Source organism: Suncus etruscus, chromosome 20 (genome assembly GCF_024139225.1).
Source record: "Suncus etruscus isolate mSunEtr1 chromosome 20, mSunEtr1.pri.cur, whole genome shotgun sequence".
Taxonomy (NCBI): domain Eukaryota; kingdom Metazoa; phylum Chordata; class Mammalia; order Eulipotyphla; family Soricidae; genus Suncus; species Suncus etruscus.
The window spans coordinates 3,134,294-3,155,294 of NC_064867.1; the positions used below are offsets into that span (position 1 = coordinate 3,134,294).

Consider the following 21,001-nt stretch of genomic DNA (forward strand, 5'->3'; position numbering starts at 1 on the left):
TCTGGATCGCAAGGGACCCTTTCCAACTATAGGGAACACAAGAGCAAACCCTAAGAGCTACTGGTAAAACAAAAAAAGAGTTTAAAAAGACCTAAATAGAGGAGAACAGGAGCTAGCACCTGGGCCTGGGTGTGAAGCATGGGATAAGGGAATGGATAATTGAAAGCAGGACAGCTCAGAGGATTTCTGAGTCCTCAGTTCTGAGGTCTAAGTGCTTCTTGCTGACAAGTAATAGCAGTGGGAAAGGCTGAGAGATTCTTAGAAAGAAGGGGCAACAGGCTGGTTGGGGCTAGTTGGGACTATTTGAGACTGGTTGTGGTGTTGGGACTGTTTGGGGCTCGTTGGAGCTGGTTGGAGTTAGGAAGTCATCCTGCCCCCAGGATGTCTATCTGAACAGCTGCTCTAGAAAGAGGGACAGGCAGTGTGAGACCTGATCTGCAGCTAAGAGAACTCAGCCATGGAGTGAAGACTGGGAGGACCAGAGTGGATGGGTGCATTTGATGGTAGCCTGAATCAGGGCAGGGGCCATGGTGGATAGAAGGGCGCAGGCAGACCAACAGGTCCTGAAGAAGTCCCTGGTGCAAAGAGGGCAGGAAGAAGGAAATGGAAACTGGATGAAAAGTAAGAAAACCACCTGCAACCCCACTGGGACCCCTGGCCCCCAGACCAGCCTGCCCTTGGCTGGGATCCCTCAGCCCCTAGATGCTGAGTTCCTGCTTCCAAGAATGATTGACTTCTCTTGGGTCATTGGGGAACACCTTCATATCCTCATGTAGGAAAAAAGGCTAGAAGACAGCCCCTCTGATCATTTCCCCAGCTCCTGTGTTCTTGGCCAACATCAAACTTGATCCCCAGTGGGCCAGAGCGATAGCACACAGTAGGGCGTTTGACTTGTATGTGGCTGACCCAGGACAGACCCAGGTTTGATCCCAGCATCCCGTATGGTCCCCCGAGCGTGCCAGGGGCAGTTTCTGAGCACAGAGCCAGAAGTCATCCCTGAGCATCACTAGGTGTGACCCAAAACCAAAAAACAAAAGCAAACAAACAAAAAACAACCAATCATGATCCTCATCTGCATTACCCAGGACACCAGACACCCTGAGATAATGGTTCAGAAAGGCCAGGATAGGCCCCCAAGTACCTGTAAGGGACCCCAAGGCTACAGGGCTATAGAGAATACTTGGGGGGGTCTCCTGTTTAGATTCAACATATCTATCTATCTATCTATCTATCTATCTATATATATATATGTATAATACTGAGCCTCGTTATCATGAGAAAACTGCTGATACTGTACTTCTCTAATAAATGTTCCTACAGAAACATTTCAACAAATGGATCGTTATTAGCCTGAAGTAAATGGTTGTTGATTAGTTTTAACTAGACTTACAGGCAGCAAAAGGCACAGATGCCAAGAGTTCCTTTTCCAGAGTAGTTAACAAGCATGTCCGCTCATGCGACCAAACTGTGAGCCATAGAGAGAACATTTCCACTGCTCACGGCAGCCTCTCTCTATGGGAATTGGCTGGTCCTATAGTTGCTCAGAGGAGGGTCCCCTCAAAACTGACCAAGCAGCAGAGAGGGGACCAGTAGAATAGTCCAGGACAGGGTGTGTGAAGATGAGGGAGGTTGGTCTTTGGACAGGAAGCCTCGAAGACAGACAGATCACCACGACCACCACCGCCCCACCCCATTTCCCATCATCTCTTAAACAACTTCCTTGGGGGACTTACTATTTCCCCAGCTCCTCCTCCTCTACCAGACCCTCCCATCCCTCCACACAAAGCACACTCTTCTTCAAGCACATCAGATGCTCAACTGCTTATTTTCCTTCACTCACATTTCCATCCGTATGGAGCCACCTTTGACCTCCTCTGCAACCAAGGAAGACGGTAGAGGAGGAAACTTGACAATTTTCCATTTCCCAGGTTGTAGAAACTTCACTTAAATTACAGAGACAGTAAGTACTGAAACTTGAAAGTCTCAGAGTCTTCCTTGCCTTACTAGAAAGCATTTTCCACCTTGGGTCTCCTAGTTCCCAAAGGACAAGCCAGTCAAGGCTACTCTCGGAGGCAACTATGTGTGACTATGTCCCTCTAGCCTGGCCTACAGGGCGGATGACTTTTAAAATCACCACTCAGGGTCAGTGTTTGAGGCTGGGTTCCTCTGGAACCTGGCTTTATTGTAGATAACTGAATGGCAGACTGACTGTCCACCAGCCTCAGTTTTCCAACCCATCAAGCAAATCTGGACCACTAATTAACATGGACTTGGTGAGGCAAATTAGTTGTATCTCAGTTTGCATTCAACAAAGTCTTGGCTTCTAGGGTTCAGCATGTTTTGCATTTTGGGGGCTGAGTGGACCATAAAAGAGTGACTGTCTATTGGGGCAAACTGATGCTATGAAAGGAAGGACATGGTATATTTAAAGTCTACTTTACTGTCTCCATGGCCTTGTTTTGGTTTTTAAGTGCCATAAATTATTTAAATGGTCTCTTGGAGGATTTTTCTAAAAGCCAAGCGTTGTGTTTCACAGTAAGCAAAACTAAAATTAAAGCATTCTGTAAGGTCAGAGTTCTAAGTGTCAAAGGCATTATCCAGAGGAAAAGCAACTCCCAGTATAAATTTGAAAAAGAAGAAACCGTTTAGCTCTGAATATCATTCTACATAAATGTCACTTTGACCCCTACATCCAAAAACAAAACAAAACAAAACAAAATCGTAGGGACTGTCTCCAGTGTATCCATCAATCTCTCCAAGTGAATTCTTAGAAGGGGGCAGAGAGCAGGATCGGGGAGGAAAGAATCTTCTCATGAAATAGCTACAGTCGATCAAGCTTAGAGTTCAAATATTCATAAGAACAAGGAGGGGCTTCTAGTGGCACCCCAAATCTCAAAATCTGACATAGTTCAAGTTACAAGGATTGTTTTTCCTCCCAAAAGAATAAAGAGAGAAAGAAAATAAACAATGTATTTAAAAGATGGAAAAAGTATGTCCTTCCTTGGGGTGGGGAACAGGGTGGAAAAAGGTCGCAGCCTCTCAGACTGACTCTGGCTCACCCCAAAGGCATGTGGGTCCCCAACCCTGACCTCAATCACATGCCATTACCATGGACAGAGAGCCACAGCTCCAGCTGCTGTGGATGCACGCCACACAACTGGGTCCAAGTCCTGGGCCACAGGCTTGTGCAGGGTAAGGGGAGACAAAGCATTGATAATCCTGGCCATGGCTCCCCACAGGGAAGAGGGGCTGACCTGGGTGATATGAGAAAGGGTCCTCTACAGAGCTGGAGAAACCCTACTGAGCACATTCACTTCATGGAGAGCCAATCATCTGTGCACTTTCTCATAGTAATGCTAGCAAACATTCACCAAAAAGAAAAAAGATCAATGGCTGGGAAACCAGCTCAGAAGTATAGACAAGAGATCTGTGCACAGGAACGACCTTAATCTCTGGAATTGCCTAGGGAAGTAAGGAAGGAAGGGAGAGAGGGGGGAGGGAGGAAGGAAGGAAGGAAGGAAGGAAGGAAGGAAGGAAGGAAGGAAGGAAGGAAGGAAGGAAGGAAGGAAGGAAGGAAGGAAGGAAGGAAGGAAGGAAGGAAGGAAGGAAGGAAGGAAGGAAGGAAGTTGAAGAATGAAGGGAGGGAGAAATGGATAGGTGGTTTCCAAAATGATTGAAGCAATTCTATAAAAATGGCAGAAAAAATACAAAGGGAGCCTCCCTGAATTGTCAATGAAGGGATCAACCAGGGAAATCTGGGCCTGAGGAAAGATTAGAGATCAAGAGGAGCACAGCTTGCTTATGTAGAGGAGACAGTGAAGGAAGGGACCGTGGAAACACATCCTAAAACCAAAAAGAGGGGGAAAAAAGGAGGAATGAAGGAGGGAATAGAAACCTCCAAGCCACAGGCTTGGCTAGCATTCCTTGTGCCTTGTTCTCATCAGTACCTAGGCACTTCCAGAGGATATTTGACAGAGTTTTGCCTCTGGCTCCCATCAACCAGTTAGACTTCACCACCAAAAAAAGCTGACAGCAAATCTAGTGCCTAACTGTCGTGAGGTCGGCACTCAGTAAGCACCTGTAGACACCTCAGACACAGTGTCTGGAGCTGAAGTAGACAGGAAGACACGTTCTCTGTCCCCAACAGGCCCCACACAAAGGAAGCATTTCCAGACACCAAATAACTCTCCTATGCCAGGTAATAGCATTACACAAAGTTTCTGATGGTACAAAAGAGATTAAACCTCTTCCAGACAGTTCTATTATCAGCAATGAAGACAACACACCACCAGTAACAGCGGGGTGGGGGAAATAAGCCACTCTGCCAAACAACACGTGTACCAAAAACCACCACAACTCAACAGTTGATGACTCAACTGCCCCCACTCAAAAATGGGCAAAGAGTTTGCACAGACAGTTCTCAAGAAGAGATTCAGATGGTCAGCAAACACATGAAAAAAGTATTCATTATCACCAATTGTCAGGGAAACTCAATCAAAACCAGGAAGCTCTCACTGAAGAAAATAAGCAAACACCAGAAATTAAATGTTAGTGACATTGTGGAGAAATGGAAACCGTGCCTCGATCCTCTGTTGGTGGAACCGGAAAGAGGACAGGCATTGCAAAAAAGCCAGTATGGAGGGTCCTCATAATACACATATTAAACACAGAGCCACCTTAGAATTCTGCCATCCCCCTCTTATGTTTACCTGCCAGCCATCTGAGATAGGGTCGCAAGGACATATTTGCCCAGCCATGCTCACAAGCAATATGACCACAATAAGTAAGCAGCTCAATGTCTGCTAGCAGATAAAGGAAGAAATGGGGCTTCTGGGTCCAGAGAGATAGCACAGCGGCGTTTGCCTTGCAAGCAGCCGATCCAGGACCAAAGGTGGTTGGTTCGAATCCCAGTGTCCCATATGGTCCCCCGTGCCTGCCAGGAGCTATTTCTGAGCAGACAGCCAGGAGTAACCCCTGAGCACCTCCGGGTGTGGCCCAAAAACAAAAACAAAAACAAAAGAAAGTTGAAGTTCAGGAGGTAGGATAAGTAGTAACGTATAAAGAAGTTAAAGTCTTGTATGAACCCAACCCAGGTTTTATCCCTGATACCACATGGCACACACACACCCCAAACATGACAACATTACTGGTGATCCCTAAAACCATGGCACCCTCAAGCCCTCACATTGGACCACCCAGGCTAGAATCGCCAACAGTGTTCCTGGGCCACCTGAAAACTCCATAGAAGGCTGCCCCCACACCTGGCCGAAAAAAATTAAGATAAAATTGCCAAGCAAAGGGAGTTGGAGCAGAAGTTTTTCTATGGGTAGCTTCAGTTTCATAAACTGCAAAAGGTCTAGTAATGGGTTGCCCAAGCATACACACACAGTTCATTGTTATGCTGAATACTCAGCAATGGAGAAGATGGGAAGTCAAATGCTCCATGTTTCTGGCCACAGTGAAAAACTGAAAGGATCATTGATGTCCACCTTCTCCTTCAGTAGCTTCACCTGGTAGAGGTGAATGTGACTGCATGTAGCAAATTCACACAGGGGCTCACAGAGCCCTCATGTCACATAAGCCAGCCCTCACCCACACCCCATCCTCACTGCTGTGCTTGTCCCAGAGAAACGCTTCACCAGGCTGACTTAAGAGTCATGCAGAGACTTCTAGAAACAAGCCCGACCACAGAGAGGAAAGAACCTCATGGCAGACCTCATGGCTCCAGTCTTGACACTCTCAGGAGTGGGAGCATCCGGGGTGGTGTCACCAGCTGCCCCCTCTCTATCCTAAAGCTCGACCTCAGGCCACCCAGATTCAGAGCAGACCAACTTCATCTTCTACCCTACTCCCAGTGTCTAGGGGAGCAGACGTGGCTGGCCCTCCGGGGGTCAAGGCATCCAGTCAGGGTCAGGCCACACGTCTGGAGGAATGTGGAGCCTTGGAGAGGTTCCAGGGCAGCCCAAGACAGTGATTAAATCACTAGAAATTGTAGCCAACAGCAGGATTCAGGCCCTCAACAAGACCTATGACGGTTTCCACAAGGAAGGCCCGGCAGCTCTGGGGACAGCATCCAGCTGTTTCCTCTCTGGAGGCTGACGAGAGGGACCAGCTTTGTCTGAGCCAGAAAGCAACGTGTGCAGTTGCACAGTGCTTGCCAGAGAGGAACCTGACAAATCCAGCTCCTCAGGGAGCAGAGGGAGAGATCACCAACCCATTTAGGGAAGGCTGCTCTGGACCTCCTGGATGAAATACATGCAACCCCCTCAATGTCACAGCATGCAACCAAAGGAAAGACCCAGTAAAATCACAACTAGAACTAGTCTCTATTCTTGTTTGAAGGGCACACCTGGCATATTTGGAACCATTCAGTGCCAAGAATTAAACCCACGGTTCCAGAAAGAAAGCATGTGCTATAGCCCTTTGCATCATCTTCCAGTCCCTAACTTCCTACTGCAGAGTAAGCAAGTTAAAGGAAAATCTTCACATAAAACACCAGGAAAGCCAAAAACAAATCTATGAAGGCAAAAGGTCACTCTGCTGGCTAGGGCATTTCTGGTGCAGGGGCAATGGGGCTGCCTATAGCTATTAGGGAAAACCCTCAGCCACTCTTGTGAAGTTGTGCCTGACAAAGGCACTAGTGTGAGTCTACAATAGAAAATTGTGGGTGGAAAAAGAACAGAGCAACACTCTGAAGGCATCAGGAATTCCTTGACTGTTCAGTAAGGTGAAGGTCTCTGGAAGGATCAAGTGTTTTCTCTCTGCACGGTTCCAGACAGTAGCCAGGAGGCACTTGTGGCTGTCGAGTCCTTAAAATGTGGCTAACGTGACTGAGGACTGAAATTTAAATGTCTTTTTGATAAATATGAATACACACATGTATCTGGTGGCTGAACTGTTCAGCCAGCCCATTCAAGTCTATGACCAGTCTCAATGGCAGAGACTTCCTTTCCTTTTCGTCTCCCTCCAAACACCAAACAGATAAGCAGATAGGATAAAATGTATTCCTACACCATGGGAAGCCAATAACCAATCAATGACCATTAAAATTGACATGGTTTACACTCCCCAAAATCAACAGCAACAAAATATCCAACCACCCTATCAAAACAGGGAGAAAAAAATGAAAACTTTCCCCCAAGAAAGACATACATATGGCCAACAGGCATATAAAGAAAATGGGCTCATGTCACTCAAGCTTAGGACAATGCAAATCAAAACAACAATGAGGTATCATCTTACACCAGTGAGAAAGGCTCATATCAAGAAGTCTGGTCACACGCTGTTGTGTTGGTAGGGATTTAGGGAAAGGGAGCCCTCCTTCACTGCTGGGCGTAATGTGGTCTGGTTCAGCGTTCGTGGAAAGCAATATGGAGATCTCTCAAAAAACATAGGCCCATATGTTCCAGTGATACCACTTCTTGGCATCTATCCTCCAAACACAAAAACATTCATTTGAAAGGATATATCACACCTATATTTACCACAACACTTAGGACAAGAGGTAAAATACAAAAACAACCCAAATGCCTACCTAGAACTAAATGGATCAGGAACGTGTAGTAGATATACACAATGGAATATTATGCTTCTTAAGAAAGAACAAAATCATGCAATTTTCCTCAACCTGGATGGTTGTTGTGCTGAGTGAATTCAGTCAGAAGAAAAGGGATAGATAGAGTTCAACATATATGTGGGATTTTACGGTGCTCAATAAAGTAGCAGAAAGGGCCAAAAGAAGCACAAAATAACAGATCCACAAAAATGAGTCTGGGGGTGTTGAAAAGGAGTACTGGGGTCTTTCAAGCAGGGAGTTGGGTTTACTGGTGATGGACTTAATGATGGATCTGGTACATGAAATCATGTACATGGGAAACCATCATTAACAGTTTTGTAAATCAGTGCCTCAATTTTTTTTAAAGTAGCCTGTTTTGCATAAATTGACCTCTCCACCCTGCTAAAATATATAGGAATAAGCTCCTGATCCATTCACAATGTGGATTTGTCTCCAAGTTGGAAGTGAAATAATCTTCCAGAAAAGAGCATATGGTATATTTCTATGTGTTTCCCTCACTTTGTTTTTAACTCCAGAGCATACATGAATTTCTAGAAGAAACTTAAGTAACCCATGATAACACAAATCATAACAATAGTTACCAGAGGGAGGCACTGACTAGAGGAGCTGGAGATGAGGGCAAGTAGTGTGAGTCTAAGCTCTGTGATTCTCTGCAATGTCAAGGATTTAACCCAGTGTCTCACACATACAAGGCAAGCACTCTACCGCTTCACACCTTCTGGCTCCAAGATCTGTGCATTTAGCATGAAATAATCTCAATCTAAAGAGACACATATACCCTAAATACTTAAGAATAAATGAGCTTACAAAGCTCTTTTCACACACTTGTAATTTCTTGGTCTTTTTCCTTAGTTTGGAGTTTTCTTGGGAAGAAGGAAGAATAGATCCTCACTTACAGTGCTGGAGGACACCCAGGGAATGGAGGCTCTGAGGCTTGAACTTGAGGCCTGAACGTTTGTGCTTGCCTAAAACACTTTATAATCCTTTAAACTAGCTCCCTGGCCCCCACTGTCATTTTTTGATGACCACCTCCTCAGCCTGGCAGACATAATACTGACAGATAAAGATAATAACAAGATCAACAATTTGTCTAAGCAATCACCCAGAAAAGCCTGTGCCCTTGCTGGCATGCCTCCCCCCATTTAGGGAACAAAGTCACCATGCTCAGCACACCCCCTTCCCGGGGCACCCAGAATGCCTTACCAGCACTCGGCCATCCTCCCTGGGCTGCCGGGCCAGGCTGACCCCCATCCACTCATCATCACGATCTTCTTTGCAGGTCTTCCCACAGGATGTGCCCCGACTCTTCCCTGGAAGCACAAAGAGAGAGAGGAGAGAAAGAGAGAGAGAAGCCTGGTTTGATTTGGACCGGGACTCAGCTGCCTGATTTTCAAAGGGGTGAGAGGTATATCTATGGCCCCAAAGGTCTGTGAGGGCAGGAGAGAAAAAGAGGAGCATGCAACGAAGTGCAAATCAACTCCACAGGGGCCTCTGCACAGCCCTCATCATCACAGGAGACTTGAGGAAGGGGTTCCTGTGGAGAGTTCCTGGAGGACAGGTGATGCCTGTCCTAATTTTTATTCTACTAAAAAAAAAAAAAAAAACCGAGACAATGTTTTTTTTAAAAATATGGTTAATTATAGGGTCAGAGTGGTGGCACAAGCAGTAAGGCATCTGCCTTGCGCATGCTAGCCTAGGACGGACAGCGTTTTGATCCCCCAGGCTCCCATATGGTCCCCCAAGCCAGGAACAATTTCTGAGCACATAGCTAGGAGTAACCCCTGAGCATCACAGGGTGTGGCCCAAAGAACAAATTAGAAGGACTCTGGTGGAAGTAAGGACCTGAAGTAGCAGAACAAATCAACTCCTATTTGAACATCTCATACTTTGCCTAACTGGCTGCCTCAATGGTCTCAGTTATTTAGGGTCATCCTAGGGAGGCAGACACCTTAATTCTGATTTTACAGGTGAGAAAATCATGGCAAAGAGATTATAAGACATGCCCAATAAATGGCAATATACAATGGGCAGAGTTGGGCTTTGACTCTAAACACTCATGTGTCTCGCATGAGGCCAGAGTGTTTCTCACCAGGCCTTCCTTAATCATCTCTTTCCTACTCAGAACAGAAATCCTAAGACTTGTTTGTTTGTTTTTAAACTTATTTATCAATTGATTGATTGGTTTTTGGGCCACAACCATCAGCGCTCAGGGGTGACTCCTGGCTCTATGCTCAGAAATCGCTCCTGACAGGCTCAGGGGACCATATGGGACTCTGGGAATCAAATGGGTTCCTCCTAGGTTGGCCACATGCAAGGCAAATGCTGATATCTCTGTGGCCCCAGAAACCCTAAGACTTGTTTAGTGGCTTCACTTTACTCACCTAGATAAAATCTCAACACTTTACCCTGGTTTGTGGGTCCTGTGGGATGTAGCCCCAGTTCACTCCAACTGTTCATCAGGTGCCTCCCAATGCTCAGTAACAGGTAATCAAAACATAATGACTGGTGTGGGGCCAGAGAGGTAGCAGAGTGGTGGGGCGTTTGCCTTGTATGCATCTGACCCGGGAGGCACCCGTTCAATTCCCAGCATCCCATATGTTCCCCCAGCCTGCCAGGAGTGATTTCTGAGTGCAGAGCCAAGAGTGACCCCTGAGCTCCCTGAGTGTGGCCCAGAAACCAATCAATCAATCAATGAATCAATCAATAAATAAAGTTTTAAAAAAACATAATGAATGGTGGAGAAAGAGAAGAAGGAAGGGAAGGAAAGAAGGAAGAGAGGTAGAGAGGAAGAGGAAGGGAGGAAGGAAAGAAGAGGAAGGAAGGGAAGAAGAAAGGAAGAAGGGCATGGAGGAAGAGAGGGAGGAAAGGAGGGAGGGAGGGATGAAGCTACTCACCTCGGGCCATGTCCAGTTCGGTGCATCTCCGGTCCGGGTTGGTGTGGATTCGGCACTTAAATACAGCCCCGGGGGACTTTACTGAGGTGCTGTACTTGGACTCTGCCTTTGGTGCACCCACAAGAATCCTGTATTTCAGGAAACAGTCATTGTGTCACTACCCAACATCAGGCAGAGAAATCCCATTCAGTCCCTATCCCAGCAGGGTGGACTGTCTACAGGCTCCACGGAAAAGTAAACAAGAGCAGCACGGAGCCAGAGCACTGCGGGCTGGGGGACAGCAGTGTGCTCAGGGAGGGCCCCTCCAGTGCGACCCTCAGACTCTCCCCAGAGTCATTTAAAGTTGAAAAGGGTTGAGAACACAAACAGCAGGTTCCTCTCCAGAACACCATTAAGAATTGCAAATCAAGGAAAATCCAACTGCCCGCATAAAGGACCAAAGACTTAAGAAGATCCAAGTAGATTATGGTGGGTTTTTGTTTTTAAGTTTTTCATGATTGGCTTTTAGTCAAGCGATATTCCAACACCTGTCCCTTCACCAGTGAAGAATTCCTATGACCAGTTCCCTCCAGTTCCCCTCCTCACCCAACCATGCCTCTATTGCTCTCTCTCTCTCTCTCTCTCTCTCTCTCTCTCTCTCTCTCTCTCTCTCTCTCTCCCCTCTCTCTCCTCTCTCTCTCTTTCTCTCTCCTCTCTCCTTTCTGTAGTTTGCAATATTGTTATTGAAGGGGTATCATCCACATCCCTTTATCTCCTTTCAGCACCAGTTCTTGTCCAGAGTGACCATTTCCAGCCATCTTTGTCATCGTGGTCCTGTCTCTGTCTTAACTGCACTCCCGCCACTTTGTGGCAATCTTCCTACCATGGACCTGTCCTTGTGGCCACGTCTCTATTGTCTTTGGGTATTATTACTATACTATGTTTTAGTTTTAAACAAACATGTAGCCCATTAAAAAGAGGTGCTCAACTATATTCATTAGAAAAACTCAAATGAAATGACACTTCTCACCAACTAAAAGACTAGAACCACAATTGAAGTCTCAAATACTGGCAAGGTCTTGGAGCAGACAGCCCCACAATGGTGGACAGTATTCTGGTCACTCTGGAAAACCCTCCAATCGCTTCCAATAAGACAAAATAAGGGCCTATCATGTGACCCATCAATACTTGTTACAGGAAGATACTCAACAGAAATACAGTTAGGAGACATCTACCAAAGTGTTCACAGCTGAATAGTATGGCCAAACCCTAGAAGAAGCTCAAAGTCCCATAGTGCTAAGAGGCTGCAAAAATTGTAGCATAGGCATGGAAACATTCTATGCAACAACAGAGATCACTTTCTTAAAAACTCAACAAAAACCACATGGAGAAGTCTCACAAATATAACAGTGAGCAAAGAATGGCAGAGAACAGCACTCTAAAAGTCAGGAGCAGAAGAAATGTTACTAGCTAAGGTCAGAGATCATGACCAAAGGTGGTGCCTGGTGAGAGAAAGTTTTCTGATGATCTTTTACACAAATTATGCAGTGTTAACACCTCTGAGCATCAATTTGCTCCTCAATACTGCTGGGTGGGACCCCAAAATCAAAAGTTAATTAAATATAAATTAGAATGTGGAGATGCAGCCGTCAGGAAAAATGAAGTCATGAAATTTTCCTAAACATGATGGACATGGAAACTACTGTGCTGAATGATAGACACAGAGTAGTCTCACTCATCTGTGGGATTTAAGAAAAATAAAAAACAATCTGATAATATTGCCCAGAGACAATAGAGATGAGGTTTGAAAAGAACCAACCCATGGTATGAAGCTTACCACAAAGAGTGGTAAGTTAAGTTAGAGAAATAATTGCACCAACATCTATCATGACAATGATAGTAAGTGAGAAAAATAGATTGCCTGTTTTGATTACTGGCAGGAGGGTGGGGGAGGAAAGAGATGAGGGCACTGGTGGTGGGAAGGTTGCATTGTGAAGGGGTGAGTTCTTTTTTATGACTGAACCCCAATTATAAACATGTTTGTAATCATGGTGCTTAAATAAAGATTAAAAAAAAAGAAAAGATAAATCTGGAGATTCCACATTCCTCCTCTTGTCTCTTTCCTCCCTCCCTACACCATACACACACACACACACACACACACACACACACACACACACACACACACACACACCTTACACATCGAGGGGAAGGAAAGACTGAGGAGTTGAGCACTATAAACTGCTTCCTCTAACCCAAGGCAACCCAGAGAAAACCCAAAGCAAGAAAGCAACTCTGCCTCCTTCATCATGAGCTAGGAAACTACCTTGGATAGAAGCCTGGCCCAGGAGGTCCCCTTCCCACAGAAAGGAAAGAGCAAGAAACCGCAGGAAGGCAGAAGAGACACATGTCTGGGGGTGCCCAGAGAGGCAGTGAGTCCCCTCCCAAATCTACAAGGACACTGCAGATGTGTGCCTCTAGGTAGTTTGTCAGCGGGAGAGTTAGAGCAAACCACTTCCCTGCCAGCCCATGGGGAGTGGGAACAAGGACTTGAACAATAAGACCTGAATTGTAAGACACAGGACCCCAGGACCCTCCAGGTGCCGGGCGACAGGCTGGAGTCCCTGCCTCGGTGAGGACAGCTGCACCTCCCCAGCCATGTCAACTTCTGAATGTGAAAAAAGCACAATCCACAAGTTCCTTCAAGCACCGCCAGGAGTAATTCCTAAGTGCAGAGCCAGAAGTAACCCCTGAGTGCTACTGGGATGACCCCAAAACTAAAAAATAAAATCACAAGAAATAAAGCAAGGGTGGGAATTCATCATGTATAAAAGAGGAGAAGTGGTTGTATTAAAGAGTCTGGGTCCCTCAAATTGCCCTCGGAAGACTGAAAGTTTCAGACAGAGACACAGCACCCAACTTTCAGACCCAGGTTCCTGATTTGTCTGAGCAAGGTGGGCCCTTGTCCTCCCAGCAGAGACTGAATGGACCTGTGCCCTTCTTATACTTGCCAAACCTCAAGTACTCATGCAGTGGTTCCAACTGCCCCTGACTGGGCTGAACCACCCTCAGATTCAAACACTTCTTTTGAGACTTGGAGGCTGTTTTCCCCAAACCCTGTGTTGCAGAAATGAAGTAGAAGATAAGGCACACGTGTGCTACCCTTTGTAGATGGGGCCTGTGTCTGTCTTCACAGAGCACCGTGGCTTCCTCTGCGGACTGGCACTGCTTTCAGCTGAGGACAGCTGATAACTTTGTCTCCTCTGAAGTCACTTCCACTGGCCACTCGCCAGGCTGGTCCCAGGTGACAGCACAGTGGCCCAGCGCTCAGGAGAAGCCCCTGCAAAGACCATCAGCATTTCTCTCATCCTGAGCTACAAGGAGACACCAGTCCCTACCCAGCCACTTTATTTTATTTTCATTTAAATATTTACTTAATTGACTTTATTATTAATTATCTCTTTATTTAGGCATCCTAATTATATGTGTTTTAGTTATAAAAAAAGAATACCTCCCTTCACCAGTTGAACCTTCCCACCACCAATGCCTCCATCTTCCTCTTCCCCCGTCCCCTGCCTGTTATGGAGACAGGCATTCTACTTCTCTCACTCACTAACATTATCATGATAGTTGTCAGTGTAGTTATTTCTCTAACTGAACTCACCACTCTTTGTGGTAAGCTTCATATCATGGGCTGTCCTTCCAGTCCTCATCTCTATTGTCTCTGGATGTTAATACAATACTGTCTTTTTTTCTTAAGTCCCACAGATGAATGAGACTATTCTGTGTCTATTTCTCTCCCTCAGACTTATTTCACTTAGCATGATAGTTTCCATGTCCATCCATGTATAGGAAAATTTCATGACTTCATTGTTCCTGACAGCTGCATGGTATTCCATTGTATAGACATACCACAGTTTCTTTAGATACTCGTCTGTTGTCAGGCATCTGTGTTGTTTCCAGATTCTGACTATTGTAAATAGTGCTGCAATGAATACTTTAAATGCCCTCTGAAAACCATGATGCCCCCCATGAGACAGATATTTATTCCTCTCCTATAAGTCACCATGAAAACCTGCCCTGTGGATCCTGGGTTAGTCTTATGAGGACCACAAAATACTATAGAGGGACACAGTAGAAGACTGAGGGAGCAACCAGTAGATTGCAGGCAGTGGGGGGGAATACAGGAAAGAAATAGGGTCAGGAGGACACAGTGTGAAAGGCTGAGAAATGAAAGGCCTGAGCGCTGGCACCAAGAGGCTCCCATCTAAATTCAGAGTCTTCCCTTCACTTGAATCCAAGGATTGTCCTCAGCCCTGAGCTTTAGAACACCTGAGAGCAGCTCTGATACAGATACAGGCATACACTGGGGCAGTGCATGTCTGGGGATGCTAGGAGGACCAGGGATGGAACCCAGGACTCCCACGTGTGAAGGATGTGCTCCAACCCTTTGAACCATCTCCCAGAAAGCATTTTTGGGGGAAGGAGTCCACACCCAGTCGTGTTCAGGGATTACTCCCAGCTTGACACTCAGGAACCACCCGTGGTAGGCTTGAGGAACCATATGAGATACCAGAAATAGAACCCAAGTCTGCAGCGTGCCAGCCAAATACACTACCCACTGTGCTATCGCTCCAGCCCCAGCCAGAAAACTTTTTTAATTGGTGTTTCCCTAATGGTGCTGGGGGATGGGGTGTCCCATGGTTGGGGAGCCATAGGCATTGATTCTTGGCCCAGCAGTGGAATGGGGGTTTGGGGGACAAGCAGTGCTGAGGTGGTTCAACTAAACTGCAGGCCTCAAGCACTCAAAGGACCCGAGCTATCTCCTTGCCCCAGTACCAGCATATACAAGTGCTCCAGATGTTTGCTGGCGTGCCCTAGATGCCCTCTATGGGGAGCAGAGAGGCTCTTGCATTAGGCATAGAGGAGCAGAGGGCCCCATGCTCTCCTCCAGGCCTTCCCAGCCAAGCTGCTGCAATAAAGTTTACAGGCAACACCCTCTCCTTAGCTCGGACCTCTGGGCTTCTGAGATCACCAGGACATCACAGCCCTTGGAGCAAACAGGCACTGGGTGATGCTCCCCAAAAAATGAACCATGTTTAATCATCACAGCCCAACTTTGGGAGGCACTAATGTGCTCTTGCTTCTACAGGTGGAGAAGCAGGTGGCCAGAGAAGAGCCCATTCTGATTCCCTGGTCATACCAAGTGTGGTCAACTGGACAGGCTGCAGCCAGTCAAAGGTGGTGCTCTCTCACTTACTCTGCCCACCCATATCTGCTGGAACAGGGCACCCACCGACATGGGAGACCCCTCTGTCATCAGCTACACTAGCGTGTGCCCCAGGAGACAAAGGCCTTGTGATGTTATGCTGGCTCCTGGTCAGAACTCAAGTCTGGAAGCTCTGCTGTGCCAGAGGCAGACAGGCTAGAAATAGGAGCTCCCTCACAAACAGACCAGAGTCTCGCCCACGGTCCTGTGTATGTGAGACCATCATGGTTGGCTTGAATCTACCCGACTCTTCCGAAGCTCAAGAAAGGCCTCATGTGCTCACACTGGATCACTTATGGCTTGGTGTACTCTACTGGAGTGGTAGGATATGATTGGTTTATTTTTTCCCAGGGGTTATGGGGAGGTCTTCCAAGCAAAGCTCCAGGAACCTGCGACCCACTTGGTTATAATCAGTCAATGTTGGGGTCCACCAGTCACTTAGGAGCCTCCAGGACTACACCTGCAGGGCTAGGGAACTAAGAACCTAACTCATGCCCCCCAACATGCTAAATATATACCATTGAGCTATCTCCCTTTTCAACAGATGGTAGATTTGAACCCAGGGTGACTGCATCCAGGGGCAAGACATACTTCCCAGCTCCCACCACACCACAAGTTCCCTATTGTGGTAGTTTACATGTCCCCATTTTGTACACACCACCTCCCTGGCTGGATATTGGGTAAAAGGAAGGGCACCATCAGGTTCTGGGGCCTTCACCCAGCCCCTCACATCCAAAGCAGACGTTCAGCACAACTCCTTGAGGAAGCTGGGAACAGACGGTGTCTGCGAGGCTCCTTCCCTCCCCACAAAGGCCACAGCAGACATTCCACAGGGTGCAATTATAGACGGCTGAAAGACAGCAACTGGGATGTAAAACCTTAAACCCATTAAGAATATTTTGATGTATTTGATCCCCAAAGCCAAAGCTTGCCCCAGGGACCCATGTTTCCGTTTGGGGTGCTGACAATGAGTGTCAGTATAGACTGTCTACTGGACTGCAGGAAAACCCCAAGAAGTTGCTCCACATCCTTTACAGGAGGGGTGGGAAATAGCCTTGTTTTGAGCCCAAAGTGTCAGAAACACAAGAACTACACAGGATTAAAAATCCTGCCTCTATCATGATAGGCTGTGTGCCTACAGACAGGTTTCTTAAGCGCTCTGAGCCTCAAAGTTCCTCCCTTTCAAGTGGGAGTCTGAAAATTTACACTAAGCTCCTAAATCTTCCAGTTAGACTGGTGTGGACTGAAAACTCTAGTTCCTTCTCTTAGTGGGGGCAGGTAGATTCTCCCTACCCCATCCCCACCAGTAGGACCAGTAACCCTGACTTTATCCAGCACATAAACAGCCAAGCTCCATAACTGAACCTCATCAAGCAGAACTATATTTGAAGGCTGACAGCCAAGATGGAGGTCACTCAAGCCAGTTAGGTCCATGTCTGAGAAGCCAGAAGTCACCACCTCCTATGCCGCAGTAGCTAAAGGGCACAAAATCTGACCCAAGGTGGTTACATCAAGTCATAGCCGAGTCCTAAATACTGGCTGCCTATGACCTTCCCCAGGTACCCTCCAGAATTTCTTTTTCTGCACATGCAATGGTGCTCAGTACTTACTCCTGGCTCTGTGCTCAAAAATCATGTCTTGTGGTGCTTGGGGGACCATTTGTGGTGCAGAGGACAGAACCGGGATCGGCCAGTTCTAACCAGCAAAGCAAGTGCATTTACTCCTGTACTATCTCTCTGGCCCCTCAATAGAGCTTTACATGGGAAGATCGAAAATTTTGTAGCAGAATTGGTGTTTGTAGAGATTGTAATGAGGCAACCCAGGAGAGTAGGATGGAGACATGGAACATTCCAGAAGGCACCCCTTTCTTTCTTTCTTTCCTGGCACCCCTGTGTCCATCTCAGTCAGTCTTGGTGTTTGGAGAACAGATTTTACAGCTGTGCCCTGTAGAATCATTGAATCCCTGGTCACTCATCATTCAGGCACTTTCGAAAAGAAGTATTTCCCCCAGATTGGACCACGGGGGATGGAGAAGTTTCCTCCAAGGGCTCTGCACACAGGGAGGGACTGTCCCTGTCTTTTTGACATGTTTCCCACATTGGCACGTCAGCTCAGCCTAGATGTCTTGCCAGTTCCATCACTTCTCCAGGCAGAGGCTCACATTCAGACCTCAGACCCCTCCACTGAGGGTCCCCCACTGCTGCGGTGTTTGCTGTTGCAGGAATAGCCGCATTTTATTCCCCTCAAGTGCAGAGATTGAGGGTCAAGTGGACCTGGGATTTCAAAGGCTCATTTTTCTTTCCCCTCTTGGATTCCTCTTTCACTTGTTGAGCTTCCCTTTGGCAAAGTGGAAAGTTGTGATAAAACAGTTCATTGGGTCTTGGTGGGTCTCCAAATCCACTTGGCTTAAAGGATTTGTGGTTCTCAAGGTAGCAGGAGGAGGTCTCGCCGCTCCCTCTAGTCGACGGTACATCAACTGCTGGGTGTGGCAAGGTAATGAGGCTCTTCCTTCCCTGCCTCTCTCAGGACACATGCAAGGTGCCCTGCATTAGCGGGTGGCAAAGGCCAGAAGCCTCAAGCTGCACATGCAATGTATTCTAGATAATAGACGGGCCAGGGCACCTCTCAGGCCTTCCTCCAACCGCCTCCACACTCAGCTCCAGCTGCTGCTCAGCTGTCGGAGGTACTTCAGGAAACAGCTTCCAGCACAGGCCCAGACACTGCAGCTGATCCTCACAGGGTGAGAGCATCCTCTCCTGTGTCAGGTTGCTACTCAGTTCAGACTATCCAATTTGCACGGCAGCCTACGGCAAACTGCCCAGGCCCCTTCTGTCCCCCTGTTCCTCTGCAGGTCTCCCTTCCAAGCCCCTGGCCAGTATCCTGCAGACTCCTTGTGTCTTTGCTCCCTTGGAAAGCAAAACTCAAAACTCCCACTCCTGGCAATGTCTCAATGGTGAAGGGAAACTTCAGATCAGGCTCGAGGCAGGAAGCCTCACTCACCCCCATAAACCATGTGGCTCCTGCCTACCAGGCTGCCCCAGAGGAAGGCCACTAGTCTAGAAAAGCAGGAAAGCATTACTATTGGGGATGCACGATTGCATTTCTTGTGTGTGTGTATGTATGTGTGTGATGTCACACAAATGGAACCTGGAGCTCCCAAACACAAGGCAAGTGACTTCTAGTCACTTGTGTTTTCTTTCATTTTTATTGCGACCAAAGTGAATTACAAGTCTTTCACAGTTGTATTTAAGGTACATAATGATAGTTAAATAGGGCCATTCCTACCTTGCCATAGTTCCCTGTATATCTCCCATACCTCCACCCTTCATCCCCTGGACTGCTAGGGTAACAAGTCTCTTTCGTGTATAGCTTGTTGTAGTTTGGGTCTCTTGACTCTCTTGTCATTGACTTTGATTTGGGCATTCAGGTCTGGCCATTTTTGATTTCCAGTCAATGTTCCTGAGACCTCTTGGCCCCTGGGTCCCCTCCACTTTTTTCCCTCAATTTGTAGGAATACATAGAAATATGAGTCAGAACAAGATGATTTCTCTTCTATGGTTCTATAAAATAAAAAAGGTGGGAGCCCCTGTCTAGAAGATAGAAATAGAAATAAAATTAAAGGATGAAACAAAGAAAGAAAAATAAATAAAGTAATAAAAATAAAATAATAATAAATAAAATAAATAAGCAGATGTGGCAAGTTTGGTTTTTTGGAGGAATCCTCCTAAGCAATGCTCACAAGGCCTAGAGGCCTGTCTCTATGAACCTTTAGGCAACCAGGCATGAGGCTGTGGTTCTGCTCTGGCCCTGCAGTGCCAGGATTACTGTCACCCTGGCACTACTTGGGGTTTCAAGAACTGCATTTGGGCAATGCTCTGGGGACTTTTTGATGCCAGGGATCAAACCATAGTTAGCTACATGCAAAGCAAGCACCTAACTCCTGCCCACTTCAGTTTGTTAGAGCTCCATTTTTACTCCCTGGAGAGCCAATGAGTTCTGAGAACAGGCCAGTCAGCAGGAAGCATTATTAAAAGACCATTTCCTGGGTGTGTTGTGGGGGATTGGAGCTGTGAGAAGGGCTGTTTAAGAACAGAGTGGGACTTTTTACTCTGAAAAGTTCTCCCCTGGGCAAGACAGCTGCCTCTGCCCAAGTCAACATTCAGCACTAGCTCAGAAAACAGCACCCTTAACTAGTTCTCAAGATCTCCAGGGAAACGCCCCCAGTCTCCCTAAGAAATGTTTTCTGGGCCCCTGAGAGCCTGAAGGAGTGTCTCCGCAGGCTCAGCAAGAAGCAAGATTGCAGAGTGGCACAAGCATTAAATCCCAAATGGGAGACAGAACTCCTCATCACGACCATAGCCTGGCACGGAAAGAAAGGATCAGATTGGAGAGTAGCAAAAAGCCGTGCCGGGGTCACTGGTGGTGTTTCCTCCCAAATCCTGGGGATAGGTGCTCAGGGCCTATGACTCCAGGATTCCAAATCTAAATGCTTTTGCCTTCACAAGGGCCCCTCCCTCCATTCAGGAGAGCCCAGAATGGATCAGTTTTGCCTGAAACACAAAACCACAACCTTCTCACCCATCAGACTGAGCAAAGTTTTCATTCTAATTCTCTCCCAATTAAGTTAAATCAGACTTTCCAATGGGTGGAAAGAAAGATTTGGTCTCTGTGGCTGCCCTCTCTCTCCTTTCAGCTAGATTTAATAAGCATCACCGTTTGATTTGTAGGTTGGTTGGGGCAGGGGTGGGGTTGAGCCATATCCAGCAATGCTCAGAGTCTATTGGACTCTGTGCTGAGTCGGATCATATGTAGTACAATGGTAGGCAGCATGCAAGGCAATTAACCTCTGTATTATCCTTCCACCCCAAACCCTGTCTGTTTTAGTACTTAAATAGGCCAAGAATTGACTTTTTTTATTTCCTTCCATTACCTCTTGATCACTGTGCAGCCTTTGAGAGGGGAAGTTTTGGGGGCCACACCCAACTGTGCTCAGAGCTTATTCCTGTTTCTATACTCAGGGATCACTCCTAGAAAGTTCAGGGCCCATATTTGGTGCCCAAGTCAACTATTTACAAAGCAAGCAACCTACTTTCTCTGTACTCTCTCTGGGCCCTGTATAGAGAATAAACCTCTGCTCTATAAACAGCTCTGTCCAAAACATTTTGTGATGAAAATATTATATGTTGTCCAACACAGTAGCCATTGGTCACATGTGCACAGTGAGCACTGAAATGGTAGCAAATGAATATGGAAGCTAGTTTCTGTTGTTGATTTCTGGATGAG

The 21,001-nt window shown here is 46.8% G+C and overlaps 1 protein-coding gene across 1 annotated transcript in view; it reads right to left on the reverse strand.

Moving 5' to 3' along the window:
• The window catches only part of ITGA9 (integrin subunit alpha 9), a 329,022-nt gene that overhangs the window by 303,175 nt on the left and 4,846 nt on the right, over positions 1-21,001 (reverse strand). Inside the window, exons 2-3 of the mRNA XM_049766467.1 lie at positions 10,471-10,598; positions 8,780-8,886 (exon numbers count right to left, since the gene is read on the reverse strand). Coding sequence (XP_049622424.1) covers positions 8,780-8,886; positions 10,471-10,598 — 235 coding nt within the window. The remainder of the gene's footprint in view (positions 1-8,779; positions 8,887-10,470; positions 10,599-21,001) is intronic.